Here is a 27,547-nt window from a genome sequence, read left to right on the forward strand (position 1 = left end):
ACACTGGGTTGGGTTTTGTCTCTGGTGTCCGTGCAGCAGGAGCAGAGGAGAGGTGGGGCTGGATATAATCTCCACAGCACTTAAGTTCCCAAGCAAACATCTAATTAGAGAAATGTTTGGCTTCAATAATAAATGAGCAGAATATCAGGAGGCACAAGTACTGGTGAAGTACATCTATGGCAAGGTCTTTACAATGGGGGCATTTTTTGTCCTGCCCTCCTATTTAGGATCTTCATGTAAGTGGAAAAAACATGTGTGCAACTGCTAAGGGTAGGGCACGACTTTCTTCGCTCTTGCTCTAACAATTTGGATGCACCCATCGGCAAACCTACCCTCATCAATTCTGCATCTTCCTGAAAATGTACTTTTAAGCACCTTAATTGCATTTCAGAGATAACCCTGCAGGCAAAGTGACAGGAAGAGAAACCATATGGAGCAGTTTGGCGGTCGGGCTCTTTGTTTTAAATCAATCAAACATCTGCGGCTAATGTAGCTTTGGGCTGCTCCTCAGGAAACATTAGCCCTATTAGTCTGGGCTGGCAGGAACACAAAATAATATATTTATGGACAAAGCACATGTGCATTACTGCTGGAGAGCAAGCAGAGGAGGAGGAAGAGAAGAACTGTGGTCAGCATTTTGCCTCCTCGGGAGGTCAGCCGCGATGCGCTACGAGCAGGTACATGGGGGTGTTTCTCAGCCCCATGATGCCCACCTCCCTGCCTGATGCACCCTCCGGGCCTGCTACACCAAGACAGAAGGAGAAATGCCACCAAAAAGCAACTGTGCTTCTTCCTTGTTTAAAGGAAATGAGTTGGGATGGCATGGTTGGGTGTGTTGACTCTGCATGGGCAGAAATGATTGAGGAGTGCTGAGCGGAGGGGCTGGCTATAGGGTGGTGTCTGGCTCCCCATTGCCATCCCAACAAGACTGATTTACCCCAGCAAGCACCGCTCATCGCTTACAGGACCATGTAACATATAGTGTTCCCTTTCAAATCTAGACAGCCTCCAGGCGGTTCATCCCATTTTCCTCCCATATTGTGCAGCAGCAGTCCTGAGGAGGAGGTAGGAAATGGGAAGGGTAGCAAGGCTTTTCCACTTACACTGTCATGCAGAAAACTACATGTAGTTTGCATGTGTATCTGTAAATGGGAGGCAGGAGGACACGCACCAGGCAGCCAGCACCTCTCCAGTGCATCCTCCCACCTACCCATGCTCAGTTCCCTGGGAAATGGAGCACCACAGCTAGGAGGAAGAAGAGCAAAAGCCTTGGGGCTGTCTTGCAGCAGGCCACTGCCCCCACACGGTGAGGTATCTGCACTAGAGAATCCTTAAAATGTGAGGAAATACTTGGTTTGATTTTAATTAACACCCTAACCACAGTTTTGGGCTTTCTTGTTTCTATGCCCTGACTACAGGGAAAACGAAAAATGCCTCCTATGGCATGGAGAAGGGGGAGAGGTAGAACATCCACACTGGTAATTTAAGGAAAAGTATGTCATTGGCATGCTTTGATTACGCCAAAACAAAATGCTGTAAACCCATGATCCATGGAAATACTTGTTGAGTTTAAGAAGAAGACACAATTATTTGGAGTAAGGAGTTGTGTATTTGGTAGGCTTAGACAAACCTTAACTCTGCCCCTTAGTGACATTGAAGCAATCCTGTAACTATGACATTTTGACCAAGATTTTAGTCCAACAGTAGATGATCCTGATTTCCAAAATGAAATCTAGTTAATACTTTTTCATTTTTTTTTCTGATGCTATCAACACCGGGTAGACCTGGGGGTTTGGGAATGCATTAATAGTGATTTCCATAGTTTTCTAATAGTTTTTTTCTAATGTTTTTTTTTTTTTTCCAACTTTGCATCTCTTCAGATTATAATGGTAGGGGTTGGGGAGAGAACTGCAACATGAACAGTTTGGATGCATTTAGTATTAGTGCGTAAGTGTTAGTATGTTGAAAATGTCAGATTTGTATAGCAACTGTGACATGCGAAGAGAATACTACAGTATGAAAGAAATGAATGTCCGAGATATGGAGAATATCAGTCTTAGGTCTCTGGTCTTTCATGACCATGCTAATTTGAGAGCCCTGGCTTTCTTGCAGGGATGCAGAGAACCTGAGCTCCTGGAGCAGGTAACTCGTCCCACCCCACACACCTGCCCGCTGCCCCTCTGGGTGATGCCACCTCACACATCCTTGTGTCCTCTACCCACCCTCATCCCTCCCCACTACCTCTGCATACACATTCCCCATGCAGGTGCCTCCACACACCCATCATCCTACTCCTTTTGCAGCCCTTGTGCTATTCTGAAACACATCAGCTCCCAGTATTTCCAGTTGCACTTAGGCCATTCCTGCTCCAGCAAATATCTGCTTTTGGGGGGCAGACGTACTTCCACCTTCCTCTCCTCTCAGGGATCTGTGAGTTGTGCCAGCTTATGACCCCAGTTGTCTGAGGAGGGAGCTCAGTCTCTCATGAAATGGGGCAATCTCTGGGACAGCAGTTATCGCCCATCCGCTGCCAAAAGCTGACAAAGCTTCAGTTCTCAACAACGGGGGAGGAACACACCCACGGACCTTCGAAATCCTATAAATACCACCTGTGAGAAACACTTTGTCTGTAAGGGAAGGCTGGAGAAAAGTCTACACATTTCTTCTGGTGCATTCATGGGAAGAAAGAAGTCTGAAGACTGCTGCTAAATTTGTCAAAGGATGTGTTTTTCAAAGTACTTCTAACACAGGCAAATTATCCTATTTATTTGCAAATTATTAGAAAATTCATCCCCTACTCAAAAGAGTAAGTGCTGCAATTCTGCCAGAGATCCACAGTATCTGTACCAGTCCCTCACTACCTTCTCTAAGTGCAAAGAAATACTGTAGTCACCATCAGCATCCCCATCATGAAAAACATGTTGGTTTGGTTTGAACTTTTCCCAGCACCACAAGTGAAGGGTTTCCAGAGGTCATTCAGAGCACAGGTGCTTTGGGAAGAAAATGAGGGTCTGTCCCGAGGCCTGTCTGAGAGGACAGGGAAATCACTGCCCACTGAGCCTCCTAATGTCATTGAGGGCCTCCTGGGAGAGTGGGAGGAACAAGCAGGATGTGTTACTGAGAGGGAAACATGCAAAGGCAATACTCATTTAATATTTATATATTATAAAATATAATCATCAACTCTAACAAAGGACAAGCTTTTCTTTCATGGTCTATACTTTGCAGGATCTCCTTTTTCAAGGAAAGGGTGTGGGAACTTCTCATTGTCAATGAACACAATTCAGAGCAAGAGCGACAGTCCTTCCCCGTGTTACTGCTTGACAGCCCAAAGGCCTCTCGTGACCCCAGTGAGGTGATACTGCAAAAAGGGATTCAGAGATGAGTCGGTGTAACTCCAAGTTTAGTTTGTCCTGTTGCCAGCTGCTTGAAAGACTTCAGTGCTGGACCAGTGTCTGAAATGAAGGTCATGGAAACATAATTACGCAAGTCACTAACAGTGAGGAGAAAACAAGTCCTTTGGAGTAAATGGCATTGCTTGTTGCTGTGGGACGGGGAGGTTGTGGTTACCTTTGAAATGTGTGCACCTTATAATTAAAAGTGGTGAGATGCTGGGAAATGTCGTGACCACAGGTACTTTTGAAGATAGTCTCATAAAAGTCCGGTCCATAGATTAGGTGTGGGGCAGACCAGGGGAGGGGCACAGTACTTATGGGTAGATGGGGTCCAGCTTTCCCAAATATTGAGCCTGTCTTTGGCCAGTCCTGAATGCAAGGAGGACCTCAAGGGGGTGTCCCACCGCCTTCAGACCCCGTTGGACAAAACCAGAGGTATCTTCCCTCACAAGGAAAAAGGACGCACAGGGCCCATACCAAGTGAGCTTTGGCATGTGGTCTTCAGGCTGGGCCCCCTTTAACTCTCGCCTCTTCGTTAGCAGTTCATTGACAAGACTGTGCTTAGGCTGGCTGTGGCAGCCCTTCACAAACAGGCAGTGAGGAGCTGTGCCCAAATCCTGTGGTGGCTCTCCAGATAAGGTTGCTGATAGTGGCTCTTTGCATCTTCACCCCCCAAAATGGCGCTGCCCCTGCGCGCTTTGCAAAGCCCATTGTCCGGGAGCACAAAGAGCGGCCCTAACCCTCCCCTTTGGTACAGGATCAAATGGCATTTGTTTTTGTTTGCTTTCAGTGGGTTCTGTAATTATTAACCTCTCAAAAGGGCTTAGCGATTACTGGTGTGCTACCACAGAGCCCCTTGCTCAGGTAAGGAGCTCGCCACGTGCCAGGGCCTTGTTTGCTCCATGGCTTCCCTGCCAGATAAGAGACACACTGCACAATGGGGACAGTAATCCTCCTCACACCCCCTCCCTGCCGCACGCCTGGTAAATTTGATTCCTGGTGCTTTTTGTTTGCCTCTCACTTGTAATGAGCTATATTGTCTTCACTCAGACCTAGGCAGGAGTGATAGGCACACATTGCGCAGTGTAAAAGACGTGAAGACTAACCCCCGTCTCTCAACAGCACGTGCTTTTGGAATAGTGCTGTGGCAGCAGAGAGGAGTATTTCTTTTTAAGCTACCTTTGATTAGGGACACACATTTTAGGAGTGTGGGCCTGCCAGAAATACTGTGTTACACAAGCTCTCCTCACCCAGCCCAGCAATCTCGAGTCTTGTTTTTCTCTCTCAAGGTCATTTTGCTATTATGCAATTGCACAGCCACGGCAGGGACTGAAGGGGTAGAAAGACAGGAGCGTTTTGAAGCACTCCCAGGTGTTCAAGACCTTTAGGACCATCCTTTTAACTACATTCCTTTGAAATACTCTGCACACTTTGCCTCAATTCGGCCACCTTTTGGGCAGCCCATATCCAGCGTGGGGCACCCAACCCCAAGTGCCTGCAGGTTGGGGCTGTGCAAGGGGGATGCTGTGCTGGTCCCTGAGCCCACATCCCACACACACACTACATGGGGCACCTGCTTCGGTCTCAGCCTGTGTGCCAACAGGATACGTGCATAGGGGTTAATAGCAGGGCCGAAATGGCGATGGTTTTCCAGGGCCCTCCGCTGACTCATAGGGCAGAGCTGAGCCAGATATGATGGGGGATAGAAAGCAGGGCCCTGACGAGCTCCCCCGCCAATTATCTATTTATTCTATGCACCATATTCTTCTCCTGCCTGTTGGCAACGCAGAGGATTCATAAATGATGGTAATAAATGCAAAATGACAGCTAATCTTAATTGACCAAAGCTTCCCTCAAAAGCCTGGGTCTCGCTGGCTGTAATGTGCTCTAAATGTAAAAATGTAAGAGAGGAAATTACTTTGGTGCTTTTATTCGCCTTTAATTGCATGGTGTTCATGCTGCCAAGCAACAAAATCAAAGAGGACCCCAGTGACAAGGGGGGATTTCTCCCCTGGAGCGGGACCCCCATGGGAGCCCCTAGAGCAGGGATGGGGGCACTGCGGTGGGCACAGCCCTGGCTGCCTCCAGCCCTCGTGGCTCTGCTTCACAGCACCCAGGAGCTGGGAATTAAGGATGGAGCTGTGCGCTGGGGAGCTTCTGTCACCACCCTGGGCTCACATCACGATCAGACCCCAGGGCCCCAAATTTCTTGATTCTTGAGTGGGTGGCACCCGGGGCAGTGAAGGATGGGGACACATGAAGGTGAAAGGTGCGGGGCACACGAAGGTGAGAAGGGAAACAGCGAGGGGATAGCAGTGTTTTTGCAGATCCCCCTGCTCTGGTATCTCCCCTGCCGCCTCCCTGCCTGCCGCGCCAGCGGGGCTGGGTTTGCACTGCGGCACTTTCCTTAGAGCATCCCGGAGACTTGAAGCCTCCTCCTCCTCCTCCTCAGTCCTGGCAGCATGACTTGCAGCTTTTCCTAAAACTGGCAGGCAGCCTCAGTGCTTTAAGACGGAAAGAGCATTAACCCCTTCCCACCTTTTCTCCTTCTGTTACCCCACCCAGAGCATTGCCCCTCCGATTCACCTGGGCACCGGTTGGTAGGAAGGACAGGGGAGGAAACAAAATCAATAGCATCCTGCCCTGGCAGCCCCATAGCTTGGGGTGATGGGGCACAGCCTCACACCAACAGCCTGAAGTTTCCTCGGTCTGAGGTCACAGGACAAAATTATTGGCACATGGATCCCGAAAAAGGCAATTAGTGAGGGGTTTGGGCTGGTTGGCTGGGGCAGGTGTGAAACACTTAGTGGGGAGAAAAGGTTTGTTCTTCATGCGCTGCAGGGAGTAGATGGAAGCAGATCAAAGGGCTGCAGGCTCTGGATGAGTACTGGGAAGTTTTGATATTTTCTGGCTCTGCATATGAGCACCCTACAGCAGTTGTGCAGCAGGGATCCTGGGTCCCCTTCCTATTTTGCCTGGGGTTTGCAGCATGAACATGTTCAAGAATACCACATTTCTTGGTTAACTTTCAGAAACACATATAAATTGTTTCCCCTAGGAAGCTTTGCAGGTACAACAAGCTTCGGGGCGAAATGCATCACATTTGCAAACCCACCCATCAGCCCGGCTCCCCGCTTTGCACCTGCGGTGTTCCAGCTGGGGTGGGATGAGCCTCCTGCCCTGGCAGGGGTCTGGGGGATGCATCGCAGAGAGGTGGTGGGTGAGAAGGAGGAGGGATTGCAGTGGGGAGGCGAGGCCCGAATGGCCGCACCGTGCTTTCAGCTGCTTCTTCTGCAGACGTGAATCCCACTGCCGTGACTTGAAGACTCCGGATTATTGGGAGATAAATATAGAATAGATCTGAAAAGTAATTGAGAGCCCTAAAAATATCCCTCTATCCAGAGACTGCAAAACCAGGAGGGAGGAGGAAGGAGAAAAAGTGACTGTGGGGTGGGGGAAAACAGGAACAAGCAACTATCGGGTCTGGCAGCCACAACAGAGAGCAACCCTGCAGCCCCGGGGCACGGTGAACCTGGTCTTTGCCCATCCCTCTGAGCTGCCCCCGGTCCCCACCGCAGAGCCACCAGGAGGGACCGATGGCAGCAGGAGGAGGGGGACGTGCGCTGGCGCTGCAGATGTTTCCTGCGCGCTGAGCGTGAGCTGCGGGGAGAAGATAAATGCCGGCACTGCCTCGCCTCGTGCCGAGCCCTGCTTTCATAATCTCTGCTTTTTAATATCCTGTTGAGACAAGCTGCCCCTGTGCGAGCACCGGGCGGACCTGCTGAGCGGCTGAGCTGCCATCGGCATGGCCTTGCCACGGGGATGGGCATCGGGGAAACGTTTGTAGGAGCCTTCCGGCCAGCTGCACCCCACAAAACTGCCCATCCCTCCTCTTGGCATCTCCACCGGCTGTCTCTGCTCCTCAGGTGGGATGGGCACCTCCAAGGCATCCCTCTCCCAACGAGACCTGACGCAGCAGAGAGGGTGCGATGGGGCACGCAGGATGGATGGGGTGCCCTGGGCATCTCCCGTGGGACTGGCACAGCAAATTCTTTTTAAATACCACCACTGGTATTTCAGTGGCCTGTGATTCTCCCTGGGCACTGCGGTGCTTCCTCCTCGGCAAAAATCCCTGTTTTGGAGGGAGTCAGATGTCTGGCAGCATGTGGGAGTGAGGAGACAGCGAGCGAGAGTCTCATTTATTTACAGCAGAGTCCCCGACGATTAACACTCAGGACACGGCGTGTTTTCAGCTTTCCCCTTGAACCACGAATCATGCCCTGCTTCTGTAACATGCTGTTTTTTTGGCAGACGCTTCCTCCCTCGTGCTGTCTGCTGCCGTGCTCCCACCTTCGAGCCAGAGGAGGGACGCAGGGGACAGCCACCCAGCCTGAGCTGGACAAGGGGACAGGGGAGGCCACCGCTGCCTGCACCACGGGTACCCCGTACCCATCATGCAGGTGGAAAAAAAAAAAAAAAAGGACAAAAAACCAGCAAGACTTCATTAAGTATGTAGCTCGGACAATTTGTTTCTGTCACTTTGGGCACAACCGGTTTTTGGAGCAATTTTTTTTTGCCCTCCCCTCCTGTGTTGGGGTCACCTTGCTGCAGCAGTGGCCCTTCCCTCGGGGACAGCGGGGTCTGTCCCCACCAGAGCCGCACCAGCCTCACCGAGGCCCTCCTTTGTGGCTCTGTCCTAACAGTGACATGCAGTGGCGGCACGCCGCAATGGAGGGCTGAGATGCCACTGCTCTCGGCCAGGGCTGCTGGAGCAAGTTGTGAGTAACTCGCATCGCTCTTGCTGTCTTTGCCCACCTTCGTGCTACACCCTGCGCCCCACTTCTCCCCATCTTTGGGGTCTCGACACCTGCCTGTGACACATTCACAGAGCCAAGGCTGTGCCAGCAGGAGGGGTGAAATCCCTCCTCTTGGCAGGACGTGGTGCCCTGCTTAGCCCCGAAGCGTGGGTGCAGCCGTGCCCTGCGCACACGATGGCATGCAGGGCGCGTGCCTCCGCGCTGCTCACCTGCTGCTGCTCGCAGATCGAGTGGCTGGTGTCTAAGCAGCCCCATTTAAACCCGCAATCAAATTACAGGAACAAAATTGGAAGCCAGACTGGAGCCACTTTCAAAGTTGCCCCTTATTTAATAATTCTGTCGCAGTTATTTTTCCTCTTATCACCATTTATTCTCCTTCTGGGGCCGGCCTGTAATAACACAGGAGGTTCGTTTGCACCCCCCCCCCCCCTCCCCCCGTCCGTCTAGTCTTTTTGCATGGGCTTCATTTCTGCCTTGTGAAAAGACATCAGGGTAATAAAGCAATGGCACAGTACTACTGCACAGTACTGCCAAGCTGATGGCACCACGCTCTGTACCCTCCTGCTCCACAGCCCTCCCTTTCCCATATGAAAGGGGGCATAAAACCCACAAAATTCCTCTTCCACCTTCATCTTCTCCCCTGCCAATCTTATAGGCATCCACACCTATAGGGCCGACTTCACGGGACTGGGGTCCATGGGGTGAGGGGATGCACGGACCCAGCTAGGAGCTGGCTTGTGCTCCAGGAGCCGCTGGAAATGGTTTTGTAATCATTTGCCTATTAATTAAAGATGTGACTCGATCCGAGTTCAGATTCATTCACCTGGCTGCATGTTCATCTCTTTCCGGATATTGCCAGGGAGAGAAATAAATGCAGCTTCTCACTAACCCTTTAGCATCTAATGCAATACTAGCCTTAAATCCCCTTAGAAAAAATAAAACTCTAGTCAATCTGCAACAGGCAAACACTGCTGTGTGGTTAATAGCGGTTGTTCCCCAAATTACTGCTGAAATCTGCCAGATTTTTATTTAATAAAAAAAGGTAAGTTTATGCAACATTTTGGTGATTCTGCCTGCATGTCACACCTGAATTATTGTTTCTCTTCTATACAAAGTGTAGCTCTTCTACACACAAGTGTCCCCTTGTGTGGTCAAATGCAGCAGCTCCGCGCCTGGCTCAGCAAGACCCATCTCCCTCCTGGCAGGCACCGGGGGGAGATGAACCTCAGGTAGCTGCAGGCAGTAATCTCCTTGTCAGAGGGGGTTCTCTGGGTGTGGGATTTGCACCCACTGAGCTCTTCAGCCTCGGTTTTAGATTTGAGGTTTGAGCGAACGCAAATGCCTTTAAATGAAGCCAAAGCAGAAAGGCTGCTGGATATTAGGCATGTATTAAAATACCACGAAGCTGGGAAGTGATAGTCCCACCTTGCTCCACATACAGCTCCGGTGATTTACACATGAATGAGGGGAATTCGAAAGTACAGAAATAGATCTGTTAATGCATGGAGATTCTGCTTTTGCAGTAGTTTATTCTCAAAGCACATCTACCTCTTAGTGTGCATTTGGGGTAACACTCCGCCTCACTGCCCTCACCTCATTTCTCCCCCCAAAAGGAGTTTCAGCTCGCTAACTTTCCTCTGCAAGCAAAGCATAAAATATATGTGCACCATGTACGTAGCTTTCACTGTCACCACTTTCACCTTACTGCTAATTACTACCACAAATTATGTAGATATCAAAAAAATGTATAGTTTTCTGTACAGTACTATGGTCTTGCTAGTTGTGATTGTTACTATTTTTAAAATATGTGGCAAACATTTCTAGATCTTATATTTCTATGTAACGAATATTTCACTAAAATATTTTTGAAGTTTTGGTGGAATGCTGGATCTGAACACTTTCTGTTAAAAAAAAAGCACATGCATTCAGATGGCAAGCTTTAGTATGCACATCAAAACTTTCTATGGCCCCCACATCATGGATCCAAGCTCGCCAGAGCGCCCTTTAGCTGGTGCTGCAGGCCTTCCCCTTACCTTTATAATCCTTATTATCGTGTGGCAGTCTTGGCAGGTGCAAATACAAGTGGAGAGAAGGGAGCTTGGAGACCGAAGTAGTAAGTGCTAGCTTGCCGCCTAGTCCCAGTGGCCAGAGGGGAAGCTCTGGTTAAGACAAAGATTCATTGTTTTAGGGCGGCAAGGAGGAATTAATTATCTGAGAAGATACTTCAGCACTTAACCGGATTACAGATGTTGGCAGCCTGGAGCTTTGCCACCTCCTCGCAGGGGCTCCCACAGCAGCAGCAGGCTCTCTCCTGCTCCAGCTCACCATCTCTCACCCACCTGCCCGCCCGCAGGGATGCCAGCCAGCCTCCCCTCCGCCTCGTCAGCTCCCTCCAGCGCTGTCTGTGCCCTGGGCACCTTCCCTCACCATGCCCCTCACATTCGTTGCCTTCCTGAAAGCCTGAGGCCCCCATCAGTTTTCACCTCCTGCTCCCATATCACAAAGCAGTGCTGCACACATCCGTGTCCCCGTGTCCCCTTCCAAGCTCACCCATCCCACCACCACCTCTCTCCGGTCACCTTTGCTGACCACAAGCTCACCCCTGGACAAGTTTCACTCGTGCTACCTACAAAATTTCCTAGATGAAGCCTTGCAGCTTACCTGCTGTGCTCAGAAATAGCAGTACTGGGCTGAGGGTGAACTGGCCCATGTAAAAGAACCCAATAAAATGGCAGATGCTTTGATAAGCCCTAAGAAACTACCCATGTAAATTCTCATCTAGAGCAGAAAATGGTGCACACTAAGGCTATCAACTGGCATTTGGACTAGCAATATCCCTGTAGTTACTTCTCTTTACTACTCTATTGAAAAGTGAACACTCTAGTGAAGGGAAAGTCCCAGCTGTGAATGGCGTACCAAACTCAGAGTTATACAGAGATAGCAGGAAGATAGAAATACTGTGAACACACTACATACCTCATACGAGTTTGGTTGATGCAATCTTGTTAAAAGGAGAGGGCTAGAAAAGTCATGTGATGAGCAAACAAACCATTACCTGTTTCATTCTCCTGACTTTTATGGGGAAAACGTGTTTAGGAGTTGCCCATTAGCCTTATGCTTCTGGAGGCTCCCATTTAAATTAATGTTAACAAAACAGGCACTCCTGAATATGTCTGCCCATATACTGATTCCGGGGGGGTTATTATATTTCACCTTGTCTTACTCCTAGTTAAAAACCTGAGCAGTGATCTGCATGAGCTGGGAATTGAGGAACATCTGCATGAGCTGGGAATTGAGGAACCACAACAGTTAATGGAGAGTATTTCAGCCAGGCTGTCGCATCAGTTCAGCACAAACCTTAAAACAGAAGCCTGAAAAATACAAGGTTTGAAAAGAAACATCAGCATTGGTTTAGTCCAGGTGAAACAAGATGATGGCAACAACGACGTTTCTCCTCTTTGGACCCATTTCCAAGCTCACTGCCTACACATTCATGTTCTTCAGTTGCACTTTACAATCAGATGCAAACATGGACTTTCTTGTGATGGTTGTGAATGCTTTACTATTGAGCCTTATCAATAAATCACTTCTCTGAAAATCAGTTTTTTTAGAACTAAAATCTAATCTGGCAGGGTTCAATAAGTAACAAGATGAACCATGCAAACAAAATATCACTAAGTTACTTTAATAAATTTTTATCAAAACAACGTTAGGAAGAGCATGTTCTGGAAACTTAGTTAATCTTGGATTTTTATTAATATTTTGGATTCTTTTTGTTATGCCCTGGCCTCTGACACAAAGCTGTCTTCATTGTGATGCTAGAACAGGACAGATCTTTGGGCGTGCTTACGCCAGTGATTCTTGTCTTATTTTACAGCACTCTAATAAAAATAGCACCACCAGTTGATGGTATTCTCTGCCTCTGAACATTTAAGAAACTGGTCATCACACTGAATCAGTGTCTGGAGAAGCCAAGCTTATTACCAGGCAGTAATTCAATGGTCTAGCTTCCAGGTCTTTTCATCACATGCATCATTTTCTGTTCAGCACCTTTTACGATGCTTGTTACAGTAACTTTATTAGGTTATGCTGCATACAATACGATATTCAAAAATTCCACCTTGACTGTCACAGGGGTATCTAATACTTCCTGGAAGATAACCAACAAACATTTTCTTTACGTATATGATCAGTATTTTGAACATGCAGCCACTTGTACACCAGTACTTACCTCTTCAGTTAAATATAAGAAACCCTAAGAACATTGAGACACATGAAGAGAAAGCTTTACTATATTTTAAATGTATTTTGGATGGTTCAACTTAACTCATTAATTACCCTTGAATTTCAGAGCTTAATTACACATTTTTACAAAAGCAACATCCTATCTCACCATTAACCAAACACAAAATTTTAGAGGTGTTTTTATTTTTTTATTGTGCAAAACTTAAGCAACAAGTAAGTCTTACTAGTACAATGAGCTGAAAAAGCAAGGGATATTTAAAAGAATATTCACATTCAATGTGCAATTTTTATCCCTACTTCCATCTCTTGATGTGGAATCTAGAATTCCCATCATTAAGTGCTATCTGAAAATGCCAATATCTTGCTTCACCTTTTATTATTTGGAAGACATGCAAAATGTATTTTCCATCAGGCCTTTATATACAATTAGAACAGCTGTTTAAGTTGATAAATACAAATTAGACATCAAAAAGGGTGAAAAAAATACATACCAAAGGAATCCACCTAAATGGTGGCATGATTGATAATTTATAGCTTATATTAAATAAATTGTTATTCTAATTTTCCATTTGAACTCAAGAATTTAGCAAATAACATAGAATTTTGTTTAAAAATCTGGCATCTTCTAGAGTGAAAAAGTAATTTAATTCAATAATTTATTTTAATTAAAATCATTAGCTTGTTAGACATCAAGTGCTAGCAGTCAAGGCAGTACAAAGACTGTTTGATGTTTACATAGCACCATATGGATATATATCTCCTTCAGAAAGAGAGATTATGTTCAGCTGGGAACATAACCTGAGCATTTCCTGAAGATTTTAGGTATCTTTGCCTTCTTTATCATCAATGTGTGCCACAGTTAATGTGAGCAAAAATGCACAGAATTCCACTCAAGCCTTAAGACGGTGCTATCATTAATTCAATTCTCTGTGTACAAAAGTATCAGGAATTCTTCAGTAGTCAATTTAACATTCAAAAGCAGATCAATAGTTCCATGTAAACTCTTTGTTAAAAAACAAACCACCACATAATTTGGCTTTAAAGTGACAAAGTATTTTGCTTAATTTAATTTACTAAGCTGGTAAAGAATTAAAATAAAACTACATTTTCAAAGAGATGCAGAGGCTGGATTATCTCAAATTTCAAAATACACAAAATATATAACTATATAAAGAATCTCCAAACCATACAGCTACAATTTGTTACAGTGGTATTGTTTGTTCCAGTAATAATCCTTCCTATAAGGAGGTTGCATGCTAACTAAAATACACTAACCTGCTGTAGTTGCCAATTAGAAAATATCCCTCTGCACCCACCCCACACCCCACCCCAAATTTACTAGAAAGCAGACTAGAAGTTCTATCTAAAGGAAAAGGGAATTGTGCTCACTATCCAGATGAGCATTCCCTAGCCTTAATCAAAATCTTCTTGCCAACTTCTCTACAATTGTTAGGTTTAGGCAAGTAACAAATCTTGCAATGATCATAAAGAGTTAAAAATAGACAGAATAACTAACAAGCCATTTTCTGTACTTCAAATCACTGAAATCTACGTATCAAAATATTTATGGAAGCATGAGCATTGGTGTCATCACTGACTCTTACAAACTGAAGCTTCTGTAAAAGTTGCACACATGGAAAAATATGCCTCGAGATAAACAGAAGTAAAACCCAACAGAAGAAAGATTTCCTAATATTGAGCCCTGATTCCTTACAAAGTAACACATTTTTCAGTGATAAAGACTGCTCATTATTTTGGCCCTGTCTCTCTCCTAGAATCAGCTTCATAAGCTGTTATCACTTCAATTAAAAAAACAACCCTGTTAAAATATTGTATATGGAGTTCTGGATTCCATAAATAAAACATATAAACAATTTCATATTCTAGCTATGAAACATGAACTAGAAAATATGAATGTTTATGAAGAAACAAAATCACATTTTATATGTTACGTCTATATCGGTATAGATCTCTGTATTAATGGAGAATTCAGCATCTTTATAGAGTTCAACACACGAACAAAATTCAATTACATTTTTGAAGAAAATTCCAGTTTAAAAAGTTGTAAGTAATTTCATGTACGGCAGGCCAACGATCTAAAACCAAATCTCAAACAAAGCTGTACAAAGTTTGCTTCAAAATTCCCCATCCCCCAAAAAGGCACTAAGTGGTTTAAGTGTGCAAATGGCTTCTTAGAAGAAACAGTGTGCAAACAGAGCCTGTTCCATTAGCTCCGCATTCTTTAATAATTTCCTAGAAAGTATTGCTATTAAATGTTATCTACGGTATGGATTTCTGAAGAACAGAAGACGGTCAGTCCACGGAATCACAGATATCTTTCACTCTCTGATTGAAGTCTTCAGGCTGATCAGCATACACGTAATGACCCGCACCAAGGATAGCCTAGAGGACGAAGGTGAACAAACAGGTCAAAAGGACAAGAATATAATATAATATAATATAAATATATTATATTTATATGAATATATTTATATAAATATAAAATAATATAATAAACAAATAAATAAATATGGGGATAGCTGAAGAGTACCACCACAAAAACAAAACCACTATCACTTGAAAGGAAAAGTTTCTAAACTAAAACTGATCTATTGCACCCAGTGTGTGTTAATGAAGCTAGCAAAATTGCTGCCAGGAGGTGGTATCATACAACCCAAAAAAGACTGTAAATATAAGGCAAACTGAAAGTTTGTTTCACCTGTTGCATGAACTTTGCTAAACAGGAAGAAAGGACAAAACCATTACTTTTTCAATTGCACACCTCGTTGAAAAAAGATTCAGGTAAATGCAAGTAACTGCAAAACAGAAGAACATATCAAACCTCTGATTAACGTTCACCCCTTTCATTCTCTGCTCAAACAATTCTGCAATGCAATTCTTTAGTTCTTTAAGTGTTTGTATGATAACATCTAATCATTTGTATTCCCATATTATGAAAATTATATGGAAAAGACTAAAGAAGGTACTAGGATAAATGATTAACAACTCAGAGACTTAAATTGCTGACAATTTTCTAGCCTTCTAGAAGCAGATTTCAGTCCTCACGATTAACTATTACTGAGTTAAACAGGGGAAAGTCAAATCCAAATGATGCAACATATGGGGAAAAAAAAACAACAAAGTTCTGGCCTATATCATTCCACTGCAACTATGTAAAAAACATTATGGGCTTAAGTAACCACGCACATGGTGGTTACTGCATTTCTACAATTTATCATTCTCTGAAAAAACTGGTATGAAGCAAGCCATAGCTGTCTTGCACAGCAAAGGTACTTGATTATTTTAATTCTACAGTCAATCCAAGATTAATTTGTATTTAAATCTATTTTCCCCCTCCCCCCATTAAAACACTCCCTCTTAAGTCTTTAAATTGAAGCATGATGCTTTAATTATACCTAAATTTCCTTCACTTGGAGTACTGTCTTCAGGTCTGGAGCCCCCAGCACAAGAAGGACATGGACCTGTTGGCCTGTTAGAGCAAGTCCAGAGTCCACAAGGATGCTCAGAGGGCTGGAGCTCCTCTCCTCTGAAGACAGGCTGAGGGAGTTGGGTTTGTTCAGCCTAGAGAAGAGAAGGCTCCGGGGAGAGCTTATAGAGGCCTTCCAGTACCTAAAGGGGGCCTACACGAAAGCTGGGGAGGGACTCTGTGTCAGGGGTTGTAGGCTGTTGTGTGCTTCTTAGTAGTGATTTTTTGTTGTAATTTAACTCTTGGGTTAAGCAGCACTGTGATACTTTCAGATCTGGACATCTGCATTTATGACTTGTATTTGTGCTCTTTAACATGTGTAAGCAGTTCAGTAACAATGTCTTTTCTCCAAGTTCCAGCTCTGATGTCACATATATCAAGATGATAAAAACTTATTTCAATGACTTGTCGAAATATACTAACAGCATCACATGAATATTACTGCCCAGTTAGGACGAGACATCAGTAAGAAGGCAGCTGACACACAAGAACATTATATCACCTCATAGCATTGTAACATACATGCATGTATATTTAATTATCACGTCTGACAGATCTGACAATGCACAAGTTTACTTTAAAATAAACAGGCAAATCCCCAGGCGCTTACCACTGACCACAAAAATTATGTGTATTAGCACACTACAGAAAAAAAAATAAATTGTAAAGCAGAGAAGTGACCTTGTTCAAAGATATGATTCAGTTTCCAGTGCTACAGTAAGTTTCTTTCTTCCTCTGGGAAACACTCTTTTGTCTGGGTTTTCTTTGACACTTTCTTTGACACACTAGCACTTGTTTTCTGTCTCTCCATTAAAGAAAACAGAAGTTATTACCCTGCTCTTTAAATCAAAGGGACCTCACTTCCACAGTTGGTAGAAAAAATACATAGATATGATTTAAACAAATCCACACAACAAACTAAACAACTGCTTAGAAATTGAACTTACAATTGTCTTCACATATGAATTTGGTCTCAGAGACTGGATAGTGCTGCCAGAATTGCCATCTATACATGAACGTGCTCCGTAGATCACAGTGATAGGAATGTCTTGATCCATTTGTGGAATCCGTTGCAGCATCGGCCTTTTTGCCCATCCGTAAGGAATAGTCATGTTCTTGAAAGCTGTTTCACCACTTCAAGCCATTCAAAAAGGGTAAGAGTAATTAAATTTCCAATGTATTTGCTTTTTCTCTTCTCCTTTCCCCATACCTACCTAGGAATTGGAGTATCTGTGCCTTTCGGTAATATAGACAAAAGAGTGCACGAGGATGGGATTTTTCACTATTAAGAAACATAGATTTTCAAGCAGTTTTCAACAGCCTTTTATATATATTTATATATATATATATATATATATATATAGTGCTGAGTGATAACATTTAAAACAATAAGATACCACATTTATTTATTTATAAGAAAATCTTTACAATTTAAACCATGATAACAACTTTGGGATTAAAAATAAGTGCCCAACCTCCCAGAATTAAGACACAGGTAAATTTAAAAGAAATAACAAATTAGGATAGCTTCTACATCTAGTTTCTGAAATTCATAAAAAGTGCAATGCTGTTTTTTAATTAATACAATAAATATTATAATAATAAAAACACAACAAAAAACACATGCACACTGTTGCCATGACCATTGGAGGGAGCAGCAGGCCATCAGTAAACGAAAGACTGACTTCAAAACATACACTAGGAAACCCACACTCACCTGGGTGACTGTACATTGCAGTGATAGATATATTCAGTCACTGTGTTATCATCAAACATTGATGCATATTTTCGTTTGAAATCTGGTCTTAAACGCTGAACAAGGCTTAGTCCTGTCAAAACAGAAAATTAGAAAAATGTTAGTAGAGACAACTTTATCACACTGCCTAACACTTTTCATTAAAACCCTCCAAACATGCTCCCATGAAACTCATGGCTAACTTTGATGACTTCTAAAACAATGCTTTGTTATACCACTTACAAGTCTTAGGAAAACACAACAGCAAACAGGAGCTAAACATAATAATTCTGAAAGATTTTACATTGTACCAGAAGAGGGACAATTTAATCCCTACTGAATATGGGGAATGTTTGTGAAGGGCCACTGCAAACATAAAAGAAACAAGGAAAGGGAACCAGTGAAAGGACTAAGCAGATACCATTTTGCCAAAAATTTAGTCTTGCATGATAGTAGTAACACCTTCCTTCTTGCTCTGGCAGGACTGGGTGTGCCAATAGCATCCGGCCTTTCAGAATCAGAAGGCACTGCTGAAAAAGCTGGGCTGTTTTTCTTCTTTAGATGTAAGTTTGTACTCCTCCTATTTATACAACAGTTTTCTTCTGAAGTTAGTTCACCTAACTAGTGTTTACGTGAAAGAACAGAAGTCCACACTGAAAAACAGGTATAGAAATCTTGACACAAGTACAAGACGTTAGCAGTGGACTTGCTAGTATTAGGTTGATGATTGAGAGCTTACTGATCATAAGGGTCTTTTCCAACCTAAATGATTCTACTATTCTGTGATTCTATAAATTAAGAGATTTAAATTAGAAAAGCTATTACCCACATGCTCTCTTAGCAGCCACAGAAAAGAGGCAGGTCCTTTCAAGGGGCAGTTTGGGCTTTTTAAAGTTAAGCTCCTATACTGAATCACTTCCTTAAGAAATTTACCCTCTTCTAACTGACCATGCAGATCTTCGGGACAAAAGCCTCATAAAAAGCCAGTCTCAGTCTGAGGATATTATTCACCTCTGAAGACAGAGGCTCACCATTTACTACTTGAGTTTATAAACTGAAAATACTGTTGTTAATTGGTGCAATCACGATGATGTCACTTCTGTCCACCTGTTGCTGACCAAAGGCCTGGCACTATTTACGCAGACCTCGTAACAGTGATCTATGCTTTTGTAACCTTGAGATTAGACTATTGCAATATGCCCTTATGTATGCTCTAAGTCAATTTAGAACATGAGTACAGTGAAAGAGAAAACAATTTGCTTATGAAACAGAGATTTAAGTCCTGAAATGATGAAGATTTTGCAAACTTTCTGCAATTTGCTCTGCCACCTATATTTTCTCTATAGAGATTTTAGTTGCCAGACTTCTGGCTTTTTCTGGAAATCAACTAACTGGAAACCACTCAAAGAAAAAGATCTCTCTCAATTCTGCTTCTCTCCCAGGTTTAGGTATCTGCCTGCAGGTTTGATTAAATATCCATGTGATACCACTGTGGTACCCCAAAGAACCCTGCCCACATGTAAGTGTCTAACTCATACCTTTGAACAAGAGCAACAGGCCTTCTATTGAGGATCACACAGTTATGCCTGCCCAGCAGTTCAAGCACAAGTGTATGTAGAAAGAAACCTGGGTTTGCTTCAGTGCCTTATTCGGGTTGGGTCTGATGCGTGAACTGCTTAAACCTACCCTTCTCTAAGAACTACACCACACCTGTCAAGAATTACACGGTAAATTGATGATGAGAAACTTTTTGAACATGTGGAGTGAGAAACTGATGAAAAGTTTTGAAAAGCAGTGCCCTCAACTTCAACCTACAGGCAAGCCTAGTTTAGGGATACCTGGACAAGACAGGGTCCGTTTCCACAGCATAGTTTGCACGGCATTTACTTGCTATGGGAGACAACTTCAGATTTGAACTCTTCCAGCTGGATTGATTTATGCATACATTTGTTATTGTATAAAATGCATTAAATCAGTGCTTATCACTCAATATGCTTCAAGTTGTTTTGTTAACCAGATTAGAAAGCATTTTACTTAAAAAGAAAATCTGTTTGTACAAAACATTGCTTGTTTGAAAAGCTAATTTTGTCATCCTTCTGAAAACAATCGAATATATTAGCATGTTAAAATACACAATCTATAGGAAGAGATTTAAGAAACAGATGTGGTTTATACAAAGCCTAGAAATTCCACTAGTTCCTTTCAGACTGAACACTAAAAATGATGGAGAGGTTAACAGAAAGTTATAAATAACTTCTAAGGGGTCTGAAGGCTACCTTTTTCCAAGCCTCCCCAGCAGATACTCCAGTAACACAAAGAGTAATAAACAGATTACCTCTTGTCCTCTAGAAGGAATACATATGATGAATTTAAGATTTGACATGAACTTCTCCCCACTGCCCGTATCAACTAAAACTGCAGTATTCTGGTCATCTCTACCTAGTCCCAGTGTTAGGGTGTTTAGAATTTATCTCATCAGTGCTTTTGAAGAGACATAGAAATATGAATGATAGACTGCCGCTGTAATGCAGGACACTGCTGAGGCTCACAAAATTGCTCGAGTAACAGGAAAATGGCTGATGGAAAGAACACGGTTTCAATTTCTTTAAACTCCAGCAAAAGACAAATGTACTTATGAGAGACTGCATTCTAATGTTAAGCAAAATTGGAAATCTTGTTTGTCAATCAAACTGCAATTGGAAGGGAAACTAAACGGACTGTGACTGGAGGCAACTAGACAACCTTTTCACAGTAATGCCTCTTTGTCAGGCTTCACCAGCAGATGTCCACATAACCTGTCTCATCGTAGCTGTAGCCTACAATACGTGCTATAAATTATCACATTAGTATTTCTAACAGAAAGATCTTGCCCTCTTGTCCTCAAGAGTTCGTCTTTCCTCAAGCCCTCCCACCTTCTCCTCAAGCTATATTCTCTGTGGGTGATGTGGGCTTGCAACAAAGCATATCTTAATGAGGTATCTGCTCCTTGCTTATGCTTAAGGCATACTGCAACAGTTTTTAAGGGTAGCTAAAACTCACCAAAGGGTCCTGCTATCCTCAGCCCAGCTAGCGGATTAAATGGACTCAGTATAGCTCCTAGTGCTTTGATCCAGATTGGAATTGGTCTTTCGTGTTCAGCGTTGTCAGGCCTCTCTGGAAAACCCCATGGCTCCACTAAGATAAGGTGTTTGACCCTGTTGGCAGAAAAGGTTCAGAGGTTTAGAGTACAGTAACTTTCCTTTGACTGAGAAAGCCGTAAAATTGCTATCTGAGGATGACGCGATCTGTTTTAGTCACTTCTGTCATAGTGGCCTTATTACGTTTCTGATCCACCGATGATTTTGCATTTGAATGCTAATTAAACAAAGATGAATTTCAACTAATCATGTGTAGGAACACCAGAAGCTTGGAAGCTCATGTCACAAAGAAAAACTCAGCATTCAATAGATACCCACTATCATATGCATTTGAGAAAAAAGTAAGTCTTTTTTCTGTTTTAAAAAATGACCAAATCCATGTACTTGGTTTATGAAGGAGCAGTTTAATTTGAGAGAAAAAAAGGAAATTGCACTTGTTTCATTTAAGTAGACATTTAAAAATCTGTCACTCTTTTCCAAGCCATCTCAGATCTCCATTCTATGAAGGGATGCAATTTATCTGAAAAAGGAACTTATCAAAGTAAAACTTGATCTGAGTGAAGCACATCAAAATCAGCAGATGTTTTCTAAATTTATTGATTTTGGTTGACAAAAGCAATGCCTGAGAGACAATTTATAAAATTATCACTCAAAGGAATCTCAGCACAGAGGGTACAGTAGGAGTCTCCAGCACATGTAACAAATCAATCACTTCATGCTGCAAGTCACCCTCAAGCAAAAAATTTATTTCATCTTGATGGATTGGAATCATCCATTTGTTTAATCCCATAATAACACCCACTCTGACAGGACTGTGCTAGATACTGCTGATACCTGGAAAAGTGACTCAAATATAGTTTTGCATATTTAAGGTGATTTTGCATGCAGGCTTCAACACTTTACTTTCTTCTTCACGACTTCCTTCTCTTTCAAAGCCATGAGATTAAGTATTTAACACAGCAGAGTTCTTAGCGGCTAAAACGATTTCAGAAGTGATTCCGCAGGCTATTTCTGGACCATAATCATTTGGGAAACCAAAAATCTGTGCTTGAAATGAGGGGCTGAAAAGGATTAAGCTCACAAAGATGTTTCTTGGCTGTCAGCTCAGCCATGAGCGTATTTGCACACAGCAGCAAACAAGAACGGTAACAGAGGACAGGGTAGAATTTAACTATATAAACCAAGCAGGGGAGATTAGAGGCTAAGGAGCGTAAGCCATGAGGGGCTGTTCAGGACAACTAAACATTCTGTGCATAAACCGTGCCATTAAACACAGCACGGCATGCACATAAATAAAAACAGAGTAAGCTTTTTTGTCTTGTGTTGTTTCTTAATATTTTCCTTCCTTTTTTGCATTCTTCCTTTTGGTAATCAAGTCTAAAGCATAAGCTGGGATAAAGGGAAGCTGGCCATGAAAATCACTCCAAAAGTGATAGTCCAGAAGCTGCAGTATTTGAAAATCATAACCCCATGACCACGCAGGAATACTCTAAATGGGAATCTTTTTGAATTAATAATCTCAGATGTCCCACGTACAAATTTAGTACAACACAGTAAATTAACGGATCATGTAAGGTTGGAGAAACAGATCTACTTTCATAACAATATGGGTCCAGAATCCCTTAAGCCTCTAATGAATTGTAAGATAATCTGTTTGAAAGCTGTACTATTTTAATCACTTGATTCAGCACTGTCCTAAGATCCTATCAGTCAGTGTGGTAACTTGATGGTGTTAGTTTAATTTCAGAGAAACATTAGTAATGCGAGAGCACAAACTAAAACACCCCCAAATTAACTGATCCCAACTTAAGCACAGTGAAGCATGAAAACATAGAAATGTCACTTTCAATGTAAGACAGCAGAAGGCAGAAACAATATCGCATCCCACGGGGATGGGACAGCACCATTTACAGATACTTCAGAAGAAGGGGTAAGAAACTTGTAAGCGATCCCTACAAGCAACTACCTGCAGTCAGCTAGAAGGTGCTTTACACCCAAATGGATGAGGTTTACATCCCTAAAGCAGAGGGCCGTATTCATTCAAATTCTGGATTTAGACACAAGCCTGCTTTCATACCTCACTTCCAGGAGCGTGTGCCAGCTGTCAACCAGTTGACAGAGAAAGAGACTAAGCATTTTAGGAAAAAACAGATGTATGGGTTTATACCATAATCTCCAAGTGAGAGAGCAAGGTATGCATATGGTATCAATTGATAATAACATAAAGAAAGATATTTGTTCTGTATAGTATAGAATCTCCCATATGATGTGGAAATCTGGACTTACATTCACATCTTTTAACAGGGGTCCACTATGCCTATTTAGACAAAAGCAAGGTCATTTCTTGATACAGAACAACCTCAGCTGGTGGGATCCTCGCCCAACAGGGCCTATATAACTAGGCTATATTGAAAAAGAGACAAATTATTAGTTTAGGGTAAAAAAAAATGGATTGGCTGTCAACCAAGATGTGGTGCAGAAAACGTTGATGAGATGTAGTTACAGCACTGCTACAGCTGGATTATTTTTCAAAGAAGAAATATGAGGTGGCACAGAGATAATTTAAATCAAACAGCCAGTAAAACTATTTTTACATCATCATGCTTGCACGAGGCTGACTGCTAACATATAGTCATAAACTACCTAGGGAAATTAAATTCAGAAGTTTCACTGTTAGCCGTAACAATGGGAGAGTTGACAGAAATAGGCCTATTTTTGTCTTAAAATAATAGGTTTGAACAGAGATGTCTCAAACATTCACGAATAAATATGATCCTTGCTATTTAGCCTTATAACATGGCAAGGGGTACTGAACAAAAACAAAGAAGTAAAGAAAAGTACACGGAACAAAATGCCTTTACCTACCACTTATTACCTACTACTTATCTACCTACTACTTATCTCTACTCATCTGAAAATAAACCACACAATTAATACTTGGGGCTTAAAATTCATTATCAAGTTCCTTTAAATCAACATAGTCATTTCCTTAAAGATCATCTATAAAGAGCCTGATAAAATAAAATCTGTGCTAAAATCACTAGTCAAAAGCAGAAAAGGAATTCCTTCATTCCTTTATTTTCACATACCTTGATGGGTACTTTAGTGAGTAAGCAGCAGCCAGGAATCCACCTAGGTTGTGTCCAAGTAAAATCATTTTTTCTAACCCCACCTCTTTTCTCCATTGTTCTATGGATTCCACAAACTGATTTTCTGCTTCCCGAGCATCAGCGTCGAAGTGGGGTCTACTGCTACGTCCAAATCCCAAGAGGTCGAAAGCATGAACGGTCCTGTTTTCACAGAGCTCTTCAAAATTGAGAGCCCACATTCCGACACCTCCTCCAAATCCATGAAGGAGGACAAGTGGAGTTTTACGTGTGAGGTCTGGAGAGAATGTCAGCGTCCATATTTTATTTCCATTGGCTATATACACATACCGTTTATTGTATGTGCTTGTAATACCTGGAAAAAAAAAGAGTGGGAAAAAATGATATTGCTAGACACGACTGATACAATATAAAGTACATTTTATGGAAACTACTGTTTGGAATAGGACATCCCTTTCCAAGCAGAGCCTACAGGCAAATATCATAAGTAAGGGAACAATGAAAACATAGTTCTAAACCTGGTTATTTCATTGCAATGTAGAAGCTGTATTTAAAAAATTTTCTGATTATGGAAACGGACAGAAAATTTTGTTAAATCTATAAACCTTATTAAAAACAGACTTACATTTTAGCATTTTGTCCTCAGCCTCTTTAAGGTGTAGCAGCGATGTGGGACACCAAGCAGGAAGCCAGCTGAACAACCATCCTAACCTACAACAGCAATACAGAATATAAAGTTCTTGAGCAAGACGATCCCATTCTGCACCATTTGATGCTTTGAAGAAGTTCCTTTTGCTGCTGTTCTTAAAAGAACCCATGTACACCACACGTCCTGCAGGACAGGAGCGAGCAGTAGGAAGAAATCCACCTTCCCCTGTCTTTTATGAAGTGGTGTAAGGATCAGGGGTGTTGTTCAAACAGCACACTGTCCCTCCGCTGCCTGTCCCTTATCAGGGTGTACCGACGTATCTCCGTCAGAGCAGGCTTCTTCTGGGAACCTGGAGACATGAGTCCTCACAGCAACCTGAGGAGCTTGGCAGGAAATAAAACACAATCATTGGGGTTTCCAGGCCCCTCTCAGGTTCCCCTGGAAGCCTGCCTGCACATACACTACCCTGCACGAACCCTCTGCTTCCAGAAAAGCAACAAGCCTTGTGCCTGCCAGCCTAACCCGAACTAAGATGCACACACCAAATAAACTCAAAAAGTGGAAAATAAGCAGGTTTATTCTAGCAAAGCAAAGCACCAGGGACTTCATTACAGACTTAGAAACAAAGTCACAGCAGAAAATCAAACAGCAACTTCAAGCCCCCCTAACAGAAGCTACTTTTCAGCTGTCACTTGCTATCTTTATAGTACCCTCTCGACCATGAGAGCAGGGGAATGACTCAGCTAGCAGCACAGCCCCAGGGACATCAAAGAACACAGCAATTAGGTGCAGCTCTTCCTAGGTGCTATTTTTTCCCCCTTTTTCAACAAGGAATACTCTTTTCCCTCCCTTGCCTGTTTTTGAAGCAGCTCAGACTACTTGCAGTGCAAAGGCTGCTGCTGTAGGACCTCAAACCACTCCTCGTGGAGAAGAGCATGAAGACACCAAACTTGCAATCAATTTTCTTTCTTTAGTGCTTTTTTTTCCTACACCAAATTCCTTTCCAATTAGTTACAGTATTTTCAGGATTGAATGCTGCAGGTATCAGTTGTACAAAAATTGATCTTAAAAGACTGTGAGATTACTAGTGTCCAATTTTTCAAAGCTTGCACAACTCATCAATAACAAATTTATGATTTGTCCTCCCAAGTTCTTTATCCAAAGAACGTTCTCCCCACCTTTCTCAGGGGCTGAGCTATCCCAGCTGCACAGCTATTTACATTTATGATACAACATTGCAGGGGTTTTGGGAACATACAATGCAATCGCAAGCTGTGCTGCATTTAGGGAACAGCAGGAAAAAAAAAATCAAACACAACATACTTGGTCAAGAAAGGATTCATCATCCAATCACCCATGGCCACTGTTACTCAACATTATTTACTTTCCTGAGAAACACACGGATGCCTGGCTGGTCTGTAAATAACCTTCCTAAACCCCCAAATGTGGGAAGCATGCTGATGGCGTATGGACTGAGAGCTGGGCAGCTGAATGCTGTATGCTTGCCCAGATGCCTCGTGCAATCCGAGACCCGAAGAAACTCAGCATCCTCCAGGAATGGTATCCAACTGATTGGCTTCCACATTAAAATAGATATCTAAAAGGGTTAGAAGAGGTATCTGTGAGGTTAAAGCTGGCACCTGCCAAAAGCAACATCACCAGCAAGTAACTGTTGAATCTGGGTTTAACAATATCACCGTGTCCAATGTTATGAATTACTCTGGTAAATTACTAAACAATAGTTATGCCACCACCCTTTGAAGCCATACTTTCTGCTAGTTAGGTGCTGAAATACACATTTGTATTTATAATTCTCAAGTCAGAAGCACAAAATCCAGTTGCTATTTCCCTCAAGCTAAAACTGTATAAAATATTTTCTCTTAGGGAAAACACTTGCTTAGCAAAGGAACTTCTTTAAAGATTTTTAATAAGGAAATGTATAGCTGTAACACGTCAACATGAAGACAGTGCAGAGATATGACACCAAAAAAATCTACAGTTCACAACCTCAGAATTTCATTTCCCAGTCCTAGGGAGACATGTGAATACCCAAGAAAAATATTTAGAGAACTGTAACAGAATCAGGAAATTTTAGCATAAGTGTTCACTCTTTCCTTTTGCTAATTATCAGTACTGTTTATAAATACAGAGATTTTCATTCAGAAGAGACATCACACACGTGTAAACGTTGAAAATAAAGTCAGCAAGCTGAAATGCTTAGAATAAAAATTATACATGTTTCAGTCATTCTGTACTTGCTGAACTAAAAGAGCAAGTGAAGATGACTTTCCGTCAAAAAAGTGATTAAGAATTTAAGAAAGAAAATATTCAATCATTTATACTCAAGACTTAATCCTTTGTTTTTCCCCCCTCCTTCCACCAAATTGCTTGATGCGTTCCACATGCAGAGAACAATGAACTATTTAATTTATTTAATCACATCCCTGGTATAGGCACATTCTAGCCTTCCAAAGGTATCACTTATTCTGTACATCTGTGCTAAACGTGTCCTCTAAATGCACACAAGAATGTCAATTGCTTACATGACCTATCATTTTTATTACTGTGATATTAAGTTAAAATAGCTATGTAGCATCAAAAAAGAAGCAATGGCTCTTTCAAGACCATTTGTTCACCAGCAATATAGATAAGACATGAAAGAAAACTAAGGATTTCAGCTGGAGTTTCATGTTGTGAGCGAGCTAACCACTGCCAGAAGAGGCAGACCCCACTCTGCTCTCATCAATCACCACTTCCCAAACACTCTGTTTCCATCTTCCTTCATAAAGACGGAAAATGCAACAGAGGAGTATTTTGAGGAGTTAGGAAATCCACTGTGCTTAGTTGCTTGCTCTATCAAAAAGTGTGAAATAAATCTGGCAACTGCCAGCCCACATTTCTATCATTTGATGGTGATTGTACACAATGGGAGTTGAACATCAAACTACCAAGGCATGTAACTAGGGGAATTGAAG

The 27,547-nt window shown here is 42.6% G+C and overlaps 1 protein-coding gene across 1 annotated transcript in view; it reads right to left on the reverse strand.

Annotated features, from left to right (window-relative positions):
- Window positions 1-12,634: 12,634 nt before the first annotated feature.
- Window positions 12,635-27,547, reverse strand: part of ABHD5 (abhydrolase domain containing 5, lysophosphatidic acid acyltransferase) — a 29,577-nt gene continuing 14,664 nt past the window's right edge. The window contains exons 2-7 of the mRNA XM_035549745.2: window positions 24,549-24,634; window positions 23,906-24,278; window positions 20,719-20,873; window positions 17,662-17,773; window positions 16,892-17,078; window positions 12,635-14,860 (exon numbers count right to left, since the gene is read on the reverse strand). Of these exons, the coding sequence (XP_035405638.1) occupies window positions 14,771-14,860; window positions 16,892-17,078; window positions 17,662-17,773; window positions 20,719-20,873; window positions 23,906-24,278; window positions 24,549-24,634 (1,003 nt within the window). The 3' untranslated portion in view covers window positions 12,635-14,770. The remainder of the gene's footprint in view (window positions 14,861-16,891; window positions 17,079-17,661; window positions 17,774-20,718; window positions 20,874-23,905; window positions 24,279-24,548; window positions 24,635-27,547) is intronic.

This window comes from Cygnus atratus, chromosome 2 (assembly GCF_013377495.2).
Source record: "Cygnus atratus isolate AKBS03 ecotype Queensland, Australia chromosome 2, CAtr_DNAZoo_HiC_assembly, whole genome shotgun sequence".
Lineage (NCBI taxonomy): Eukaryota > Metazoa > Chordata > Aves > Anseriformes > Anatidae > Cygnus > Cygnus atratus.